The sequence below is a fragment of the Aplysia californica genome, unplaced genomic scaffold, assembly GCF_000002075.1.
Source record: "Aplysia californica isolate F4 #8 unplaced genomic scaffold, AplCal3.0 scaffold00115, whole genome shotgun sequence".
Lineage (NCBI taxonomy): Eukaryota > Metazoa > Mollusca > Gastropoda > Aplysiida > Aplysiidae > Aplysia > Aplysia californica.
Genome location: NW_004797385.1, coordinates 1,481,675 through 1,492,760, shown reverse-complemented (window position 1 = coordinate 1,492,760; position 11,086 = coordinate 1,481,675). Strand labels below are relative to the sequence as shown.

Below are 11,086 nucleotides of genomic sequence, written 5' to 3'. Positions count from 1 at the left end.
TCTTACTAAAACAAAAGACTAAATGCCGGCGGTTGGCGGGTGCCCTGGTGTGGTTTGCTCCTTCTTTCCTATCAAACATCTATCATCCTTATCTCCCCTCCTTCTTTTTAGTGTTTGTTACTCCCTTGTAACACCTCTAATCTTCGGCACTTGTATGACCTTATTGTGTTGCAAGTGCCGTAAAACACTTTTATGAAAACAAAGTTTCCTATCAAACATCCTGTTTTCTTTATCTCTCCTCCTTCTTGTCTTTTTAATTGCTTTCTAGTTACACCTCTAATCTGTGGCACTTATATATGACTTATTAGTGTTGTGAGTGCCGTAAAACTTTTACTAAAACTAAAGACTACTGTTGTGAAATGTAGCTGAAATATCTTCCATCATGTTTGTCTGTTTTCTGTTTTTCCCAGAATGTGCGGGATTTGACACAAGGAGACAGAATGTGACTTATTTTTGTTGCGAGTGCTGTAAAACTCTTACTAAAACTAAATGTTGTGAAATGTAGCTGAAATATCTTCCATGTTTGTCTGTTTTCTGTTTTTCCCAGAATGTCCGTGATTTGACACAAGGAGACAGAATGGGTCGTCGCCTGGAGCTGCTGTACTTTGACACCACCTACTACCCGGTGGCTGCCTTCAGCTGTGCTTTCTTCCTCTACCTCTACAAGTAAGTCCACACCAACCGACCGACACTTTGATCGGATCAATGGATCTGTATGGCAGGGTTCTCAATGGGAATATACCGGCCCAATGGTTTTATTTCGGTCTAGAAAGGTTGCTCAAATAATGAAGACAAACTTTGGGGATTCTTTTTTTTTTTTTTTCTCTTTTTTTCTTTTTCTCTTTTTTTCTTTTTTTTTTTTTTTTTTTTTTTTTTTTGGATATGCCGCTGTTTTCGAATGTACTATTGAACCGTGTTCTGTTTAACTGTTGGTATATTACGAATCCAGCAACTGCTGGGCTTTTACTATTCTGTAGTGGGTGGTTGGCGGGTGCTCAGCTGGTGTGGTTTGCTCCTTCTTTCTTATCAAACCTTACACCTGTTGCCCTTATCTCTCCTCCTCCTTTTTTGTGTTTGTTACTCTCTTGTAACATATCTAGTCTTCGGCACTTATATGACCTTATTGTGTTGCAAATGCCGTATAACTTACTAAAACTAAACAGATCAGCTTGGTGGGTGTTTGGTGGGTGCTCTGTTGTGGTTTGCTCCTTCTTTCCTGTCATATCAAACATATATAGTCCTTATCTCTCTTCCTTTTTGTATTTGTTATAGATCTATTACTTTCCAGTAACGCCTGTAATTTTCAGCATTTATTTATACGATCCATTTGTGTTTCAAGTGCTATAAAAGTGTTTCGCTTCCTAATACTAGAAAGACTGGCCTGATTATAAATGTGTCTGGTCAGAAAACCTAGCCAGGCAGAGCGAAAGAATGCAGTCCCCACCCATCCTTTGAGGTTATGGTGTGTGATTTGAGTGACAGCGGAGTTGCACCCCCTCTGTTTTATGGGACGGCAGTCGTTTTTATCTCCCCCCAGTCCACCGGGGGGTCTTTTGTCTACTTGACAGAACACTACCTCCGAATTACAACGGTCTATCTGATATTTTGGACCGTTTTGGGTTACTAACTAAGACTGTGGGTGGTTGGCGGGTGCTCTCATGTGATTTGCTTCTTCTTTCCTATCAGTATCAAACATCTATCGTCCTTTTCTCTCCTCCTTCTTTGTTTGTGTTTGTTACTCTCTTGTGACACCTCTAATCTTCAGCACTTATATGACTTTATTGTGTTGCAAGTGCCGTAAAACTGTTACTAAAACTAAGACCGTGAGGCCAGGAACCAAATGTTCTATCTGCTCTATCAAAATCATAAGATTATTTGGAGTCGTTATGAAGATATTCAAAGAATTGCATTCGAAAAGGCTTGACCATGTTGTGAAACTCAAAATGTGAAGCGTCCAATTTCTCAAAACTGGGTACTGAGCAGATAGAACTTTGTACTTCTAGGGTAGCAAATAGGCTACTTCACTGCTACAGTAGGCTACTTCTCTGCTACAGTAGGCTACTTCACTGCTACAGTGGGCTACTTAACTATTACAGTAGGCTACTTAACTATTACAGTAGGCTACTTAACTACTAACTACTACAGAAGGCTACTTAACTATAACAGGAGGCTAATTAACTATAACAGGAGGCTACTTAACTACTACAGTAGGCTACTTAACTACCACAGTAGGCTACTTAACTGCTACATAAGGCTACTTAACTACTACAGTAGGCTACTTAACTACCACAGTAGGCTACTTAACTGCTACATAAGGCTACTTAACTACTACATAAGGCTACTTAACTACTACAGTAGGCTACTTAACTGCTACATAAGGCTACTTAACTACTACAGTAGGCTACTTAACTACAGTGAAGGAGTGCACAATGACCTCTTTGTTAAAGTTTCCATTATGTGGTTGTATTGTGTGGGTGGTTGGTGGGTGCTCTGGTGTGGTTTCCTCCTTCTTTCCTATAGAACATCTTTCATTCTTATCTCTCCTCCTTCTTGTCTTTGTATGTTTCTCTCTAGTAACATCTCTAATATTTGACACTTATATGACATATTTGTGGTGCAAGTGCCGTTAAACTTTTGCTATAACTAATCAGAAAAACTTTTTTGTGTGTGTGTTATCGTTGATGTAAATATTGTCACTTTTGCAGATATGCCAGTCCCAAGTTGTCGTCCAAGTTCTGCGCTAAGTACAGTCTGCTCTCTGAACAGGAGCAGGTGGAGTGGAACAACAGGTGAGTGAGTCAGTCAGTCAGTCGGTCAGTGTGTCTGTCAGTCAGTCAGTGTGTGAGTCAGTCAGTCAGTCAGTCAATGTGTCTGTCAGTGTGTGAGTCAGTCAGTCGGTCAGTGTGTGTCAGTCAGTCAGTCAGTCAGTGTGTGAGTCAGTCAGTCAGTCAGTGTGTCTGTCAGTGTGTGAGTCAGTCAGTCAGTCAGTCAGTCAGTGTGTCTGTCAGTGTGTGAGTCAGTCAGTCAGTTCTAAAGTGAAGCTTTTAAATGTCCAAAATGTGGCAAACTTTACTCTGCCAGAATTGGTCTCATCGGCCACAGCAGAAGCTACAAGTCATCGCAACCTTTGTTGTTATCGATCGTCGTAACCTTTAATTCTTCCAATTCTTCTATTTTGCTGGAGAAATATTCTCTGATGCAGACGTATTGGTCATCGTCAGACATTGGTGGACGACCTATTTTTGTTAATATTATTATTATTATTATTATTATTATTATTATCCATATTATTATTATTATTACTATTAATAAAAAGAAATTTGATGTATTGCTGACAATACTGAGGAATTCCCCCTAGCTCTAACTTGCCCTCTGTTTTTACTTGTCAATATGAAGTATGCTAATCTGCACTTCTATGGCCTAATTGTGTTGCAAATGCCGTAAAACTCTTACTACAACTGAACTAAGAAGTATTTGTGAAGTGTGCTGTGTTGTGTCCTGGGCAGGGTTGGCTCCACGGTGCACTCGGTGGTGATCAGCTTCGTCTGCGCCTACACCATGCTCTATGATGATGAGATTGCTGAGGAGCCCATCTGGTGAGTTTCTTGTGCGTGCGTCTCAATATTCCGCTATTTAGCCGATTTCCGCTACAGCCAATTCCTCCGCTAAACTCTGCTACCGCGACAGTGGACCAATCAAAAATTGTTTCTGTACATATTTAAGTTTGTAAATATTTGGTAAGTGACTCTTTTACTTGAAATGATCTTCCAAACCCTCAAATTGGTATGAAATAACCTTGCTTTGATAAATTGATGGTTTTTGTTTCAGCACTCTTGGGTTAAACAGTCTTATAATAATAATGGGTCTGTCGCGGACATGGTCTTCTGTCGCGTTCACGCTGAAAGTTCCTCCGTTTTTTTAAATTCTGAGTTGAGACCCATGATTATGTGTAGAGAGGCAATCTGGCTCAACATCAGTCATCGCTGTTGCCTTTCTCACCCTGGGTCAGGGTATAGGTCTTTGCCAATAGGTAGGGGTTTCTTCATATACTTTAATAAGAAAATTATAACAATAATTTTTGTGTGTTCAAATTCTTAAAAATATGTCATCATAGTTATGTCCGGAAGAATTTGACCTGATGTTTATGTTACGCCAGTGAGACAGCTTAGCATGCCGTCTGTAGGTCTGTAAATACATGGTTTTGTAGGAGGAGATACATATATGAGGAGAAAAATTCAAGTAAAAATGAAATATTGAAAACTCTATCATCAGCCCCCTGTGCTACATTTTAGGTCCCCACCTATTGGCAAAGGCTCATATACTTGTCCACTGTGTTGGGGTCACTGCAGTCAGAACATGTCCATCTCTGCTCTCCCCCTCTTCAGGATCTATCCCAGAGTCTGTCTGCATATAGTCCCCATCATAATCTGGTTTGAGATCCATGGGCTCGTATAGGTCACGGACAAACACTTTCCACCTTTCCCTATCCCGGCTAGCCGCTTGATGTTATTGATGGTCAGGCTACCGGACTTGTCATCGTGAGGTTGTCGGTGGTCTAGTGGTCAGGCTACCGGACTTGTCATCGTGAGGTTGCAGGTTCGGGGGTTCAAGCCTCGGGCCTGACATTGTGTGTCCTTAGGACAAGGCACTTTACACAAATTTCATTCACTTCACCCAGGTGGGAATGGGTACCGTGCCATAAACAGCAATAGATCTCGACCCTATATTAGTGTCTGAGAGCCTGTGAAATGGCAGCTTGCACTCTATGCTTCCCAGAAAGTTGAGAATGTTTCAGAATGCTATCAGATATGCTGGGGCAATAATATAGATTGTACAGTGCATAGAGCTTGCTGTTGAGAGGGAATTTGCTCTATGCAAATGCTAACTCTATTATTAGTATTATTATTATTAGTAGTATTATTAGTAGTAGTATTATTAGTAGTATTATTATTATTATTACAAAAGGGGTTTCAATTCCCCAAGATTGCTGAATGGTCCGAGGTTCTGTACACTTTTGCACTTTTTGTAATTCTGTTTTCTTTCAACCCTGTCATTTTAAAATGATATCACTTCATACATGTTAAAATTTAACAAGATCTTAAAGCTGCTTCCTAAACAAGGAACATTTTGTGACGTGTGGCGCACAATGTTGCACTGAGCGGTGGATGTGATGTGGTGGCTTTGTTTGTCAGGTGGGACTCCCCCGTGGTGAGGACGAGCTGTGCTGTCGTGGCAGGATACATGACCTCAGGTACTGACGCTGGCCGAGAGTCGCATCTTGTTCATTTTGCTGTGGTAACAATTAAGGGAGCTCAGAGTTAAGGCAGTGGGTGGTTGGCGGGTGCTCTGGTGTGGTTTGTTCCTTTTTTCCTATCAAAGTGGGTGGTTGGCGGGTGCTCTGGTGTGATTTGCTCCTTCTTTCATCAAACGTCTATCGTCCTTATCTCTACTCCTTTTTTTTGGCTTTATATGATCTTATTGTGTTGCAAGTGCTGTAAAACTCTTACTAAAACTAAAGCTAAGAGTCAAGGCAATCTATGGGTTAAGAATTTTTTTATGTTTCGGTTTCTGGTTTTCTGCATCCATTTTTTGTGCATGATTACTTGTTCACTTTTGTCTGTCTGCGATTAAAAAGAGATAAAGACAAATCACTCTGTATAATCTGTGGGTTGTTGGCGGGTGTTCTGGTGGGGTTTGCTTTCTTTCCTATCACAAATCTGTCGTCCTGATCTCCCCTCTTTATTTGTATTTGTTACTCTCTTGTAACACCTCTAATCTTCGGCACTTATATGACCTTATAGTGTTGCTAGTGCTGTAAAACTCTTACTAAAATTAAAACTAAGAGTCAAGGCAATCTGTTGGTTAAGAATTTTTTAATGTTTCAATTTGTGTTTTCTGTACCCATTTTTGGTGCATAATAACTTGTTCACTTTTACGTTTCTGTCTTTCTGTGTGAGTGAGAGAATGTTTTATACGTTTCTGTCTTTCTGTGTGAGTGAAAGAATGTTTTATAACTTTCTTTCTGCGTGCAGACGTGATCGTTATGAGCATCCACTACAAGCAGATAGGGGACGTGTTCTACGTCCTGCATCACGGAGCTTCGATTTATGCCTATTATTATGTGATGGTGAGTCGCTTTTCTCTCTTTGTCACAGTAGCTACACATACGCACACACGCACACACACATTGGGTCGATAGTGCTGTAAAACACATACTCAATCAATCAATCAAAAAATGCACGCACACCTGCTTACACGAACGCATTCGCGCACATACGTACACACACACACACACACACACAAACACACTTTCTGTCTCTCTCTCTCTCTCTCTCTCTCTCTCTCTCTCTCTCTCTCTCTCTCTCTCTCTCTCTCTCTCTCATACACACACACACACATATACAAACACACACACTCACACACACACTCACACACACACTCACACACACACTCTCTCACACACACATACTCTCACGCACACGCATACTCTCTCACACACACACACACACACCCCCCCTCAAAGTGGCAGGGTATGTAACAATGACCGTCTCAGGTGACAGATTCTTGCATGACTTATGTTACAGTTACAATGAGACAATGTAGAAGTAGTAGGCTACATATCCAGCCTGTATTGTATCTCATTAATATTTCACCTTAATGAAATCTTCCATAAAATATTCTTCACATAATTCTGTCCCCGTCGTTTTATGCAAGAAAAATTTTGAAATTATACAAAGTGAGCCCAAAAATGTGAAATTATGTGATTCTGTCAATTTTAACAAAGAATGACAAAGGAAAATAATCAGAAATTATGCAAAAAATGAACAAATTATGTGGGGTGCATAAAACCACGGGGACAGATAGTTTCATTCTGTAGTCACTTCATATCATTTTACTTTTATACATTGATTGTTACACTTTTATCTTGCAATGATTGATGTAAGAAAATGGGGTTGGAGTTTTTTCTTGTGTGTTACTGTCTACCTACCACCTCAGTTCTTCTGTTAACTAGTGGTTAGGCTATCGTAATCATGAGGTTGTTGGTTCAGTTAGTCTAGTGGTTCGGCTATCGTAATCCTGAGGTTGTGGGTTCAGTTAGTCTAGTAGTTAGGCTATCGTAATCATTTGGTTGCGGGTTCGGGGGTTCGAGCCAATGGCCCGACGTTGTATCTTTGGGAAAGGCACTTTACACAAATTTTCCTCACTTCACCCAGGTGGGAATGGGTACCCGGCCATAGACAGCGAAAGATCTTGTCAGAATGTTAGTGTTTTAGCGCCAGTAAATGGCCGCTTTCACTGTATGCTTCCCAGGAAGTTGAGACTGTTTCAGAATGCTCTCAGGTCTGCTGGGGTACTAGTATAGATTGTGAGGTGCATAGAGCTTGCTGTTGAGCGGGGATTTGCGCTATACAAATGCTATTTATTATTATTATTATTATTATTATTATTTGTTATTATTATTATTTATTATTATTATTAATGAAAATATTCTGTTGACTCTTAGTGAGGAAATGATGTTCATTTGATGAATGAAATGTTTGTACTGACACTGGACGCTAAATCAGAATGCTGATCGTAGTGTCTGATTGGATTGAAACTATCGTATATGAATGACTGTGGGTCTGTGTGTGAGTGTGTTCATACATTAGTGTGCGTGTATGTGTGTTGGGGAGAGAGAGAGATTGGGAGAGAGAGAGTCTCTCTCTCTCTCTCTGTCTCTCTCTCTCTCTGTCTCTGTCTGTCTGTCTGTCTGTCTGTCTGTCTGTCTGTCTGTCTGTCTCTCTCTCACTCTCTCTGTCTCTGTCTGTCTGTCTCTCTCTGTGTCTCTCTCTCTGTCTCTGTCTCTCTCTCTCTCTCTCTCTCTCTCTCTCTCTCTCTCTCTCTCTCTCTCTCTCTCTCTGTCTCTCTGTCTGTCTGTCTCTCTCTCTCTCTCTCTCTTTCTCTTTCTTTTTAAAAAAATTTTTTACCGTGCCCATTTCTATCAACTGCGGCTTGTGTGTTAAGCAGTTTCAACAAAGCATGGAGCATTTGAGATTTTAAAGTTAGTGTTGGTGAAAACATAATGTGAGGTAGCGTGGTGAAATCAGACGCTCGTCAAAATCATGAAATCCAAGAAGAACCAGTTTTCTTCCGCTAAGCAATTTTTGTTTTTTGGCTCAACATCTTTTATGTCTATTTAGACACAAGTACTTGTGAGGATTTTTGCCGAAAAACGTTGATTAAAACCACAAATTTAATGTTAATTTACAGTTTCCATGGACTCTTCAGCTTTGAAAGTTATCAAGCTTTGGCGATCATTTTCTCGCTAATTTTACCTCTGAGACCAGGTCACCCCCACCCCTTTCAATAAAAAAATATCTCCTCTTCTATTGAAGATGAATGGGTCATTTTTTCATTGAAAGCAAGACAAACGAACAAGCTTTAAGATGCTACCAATAACTCAGTATGCCCAAAAGTTGACGAGTGCCTGCTTCCACCGCGTCGTGACAAATAGAGAAATTGTGATGTGTGCCCTGAAAGTTGTTTCTTGTTTGTCCCCCCCCCCCACTGAAATGTTACTTCATTTTTATAAAATAAAGTTTATCAGTAAGGTACACTTGTAAGTATAACAATGGCTCCAACTGGGAGAATTTTTCCTTTATCAATTTCTGAATGTTCTTCTTTTTTTCCCCCCAGACATATGGTGTTTTACCGTACTTTGCAAACTACCGTTTGGTAGCGGAATTTTCTACTCCTTTTGTGAACCAGAGGTCAGTGGAATGTAAAGTCAAGGTCGTTGTGTTGTGTCGTTGTGCCTCGTGGGCAACAGTTATAATTATGTATGTGATTGTGTGGTGGTTGGCGGGTGCTCTGATGTGGTTTGCTTCCTTCTTTCCTATCAAACGTGTATCGTCCTTGTCTCTTTTCCTTCTTTTTTTTTTGGTGTTTGTTACTCTCTTGTAACACCTCTAATCTTCAGCACTTTCATGACCTTATTGTGTTGCAAGTGCTGTAAAACTCTTACTGAAAAAAAAAAAATGTAGATGCCCGTAATTGTAAGGCTTACTGACAAAGTGAGTTACCTCTCAGATTTTTAGCCCCATGGACATAGATCTAAGGTCCAATAAATTTACAGGTTGAGTTTATTGATTTATAGTAGAAATTGATCAAAGACATTTTAAACAGGAAGAAAGAGGTATCAGTTGAATATCTACAAATCTGACCCCTGTGTTGATTTTTAGCTGATATCTCCTTTATTTCATGGATAGCTAGAAGTTACTCATTTTGTCTGCTGGCTTCACATTTATCGTTACGGTATCGTAAACTCATCATACCCCCGTGGCAGTGCTACTGACTGAAGTGTCTTTAGGCCATTCCCAAAGGGAGGACATTAACCATGTTCATATGCACAGTAGAGCTGTAAATAGGCTGATTTATCAATGTCATGCTCATAACTGTGGCTGAACTGCAACAGGGAACTGCTGCTTTTTCTTTCCTGATCCTTACCAACGTCATTTTTTCCCTCTACTTCTTTTGTATGTTTGTCGCTCTCTTGTGACCCGCTATTTCCGGGGTGCCTTGATAGTCGAAGCAGACTTTGTGCTGTTGAGGTTAGAGAGGTGAGCAGAGTAAGTCTTGATTCCCTGTTTAGACTTCTCTGTTGACATCCACCCCTTGGCGCTCATTTGACCATATGCAGTTAGTTGCAAGCGCCACGTATTAAAACTGAACCGAGGTGTATTTCAAATTTTTATGGGTTTTTGATGTTTCTTTCAGCTTCGTATGTAGATAATGTTTTTTTCTGTTCACCCTGTTCATGAGATGTATTTTTAATTTTTGTAATGTTTGTTTTTTTTAAATTTTAGTTGTTGGCAGGTGCTCTTATGTGGTTTGCTCCTTCTTTCTTATCAAACATCTATCGTCCTGATCTCTCTTCCTTCTTTTTGTGTATTTTACTCTCTTATAACACCTCTTATCTTTGGCACTTATATGACCTTATTGTGTTGCAAGTGCTGTAAAACACTGACTAACATTATACAAATTTATTTTCATTTTTCAGGTGGTTCCTCACCCAGCTTGGCTACGAGAGGACGAGCCAGGTTTTTGTCACCAACGGCGTGGCGATGGCCGTCACGTTTTTCTCAGCACGTATAGCTACAATGCCCTCGTACTGGCACCGCGTGTTCCGCGTGTACAACACGCCCGCCTTCAACCGGCTGGGCTACATACAGCTGTGTCTTATCATCCCCTGTCTCGTCCTCGATGTCCTCAACATTTACTGGTTTTACAAAATTTGTGCAGGGGCGTATAAAATCTGCTCCATGTTTTACGTCAGGGATAAAGATGTGAACGTTACAAATGATAAAAAATTGTTACCGTCAACGCTTGACGGTACGTTTTACAACAAGCAAACGCTAATACCGAGCCATCCTGCGAGTCGTAAACATATCGACTGAGTGGGTCAATATGTGTGTGCGGTTTTTGCGTCGTAGATGTATTCCAATCGTGCTTGCCATGATAGTGCAGCCTTGTTTCTGGCTTGGAGCGGTTGTCTCCCTTAGACATTTTTACAGCTTTCACAAACTGTGTATTTTGTATTTTTGGGGGGATTGTTGTTTTTACATACGCTACTTTTTCTGATTTAATTTGAGGGAAAAGTCCACCACATTGCTAAATTAAGACAATATTCTAGTTTCTATTTTATTTCACACTCTGTCGAATGTATCAACCAAAGCTTTCTGCACTTTTCTGTTTAAAGAAAAGCACCGAGCTTTATCAAAGATTTCTACTTGTTTGACCTTGACACTGGTTCTTGAGGAGGACGGAGCAAAGTACAGCTGATGGGTGAGTCTGGGGGACGGAGAGAGACAGGCTGTGTGTGTGTGTGTGTGTGTGTGTGTGTGTACGTGTTTACCCAGTCCTCAATGGCCCTTTTCTTCTCTAGTGACGTCATAGGTGACAATCTATTGACAAGGCATGCATGCAGAATGTAGCCCGTGGTATTTATTATTGTTATAAGAGATTTAATTTGAGACCGGTATGTGAAATATTCTCCTGCTACAGGTGCGTAATGGTTTGGGCATGAAGGAAACAGGTTTTGGTTTTT

At 40.4% G+C, this 11,086-nt stretch overlaps 1 protein-coding gene across 1 annotated transcript in view; it reads left to right on the top strand.

The window, feature by feature from the left end:
- Nucleotides 1–10,849, top strand: part of LOC101857016 (TLC domain-containing protein 4-B) — a 26,236-nt gene extending 15,387 nt beyond the window's left edge. The window contains exons 2-8 of the mRNA XM_005095863.2: nucleotides 548–666; nucleotides 2,706–2,789; nucleotides 3,507–3,596; nucleotides 5,193–5,251; nucleotides 6,033–6,127; nucleotides 8,677–8,750; nucleotides 10,040–10,849. Of these exons, the coding sequence (XP_005095920.1) occupies nucleotides 578–666; nucleotides 2,706–2,789; nucleotides 3,507–3,596; nucleotides 5,193–5,251; nucleotides 6,033–6,127; nucleotides 8,677–8,750; nucleotides 10,040–10,436 (888 nt within the window). The 5' untranslated portion in view covers nucleotides 548–577 and the 3' untranslated portion in view covers nucleotides 10,437–10,849. The remainder of the gene's footprint in view (nucleotides 1–547; nucleotides 667–2,705; nucleotides 2,790–3,506; nucleotides 3,597–5,192; nucleotides 5,252–6,032; nucleotides 6,128–8,676; nucleotides 8,751–10,039) is intronic.
- The last annotated feature ends 237 nt before the right edge of the window (nucleotides 10,850–11,086 follow it).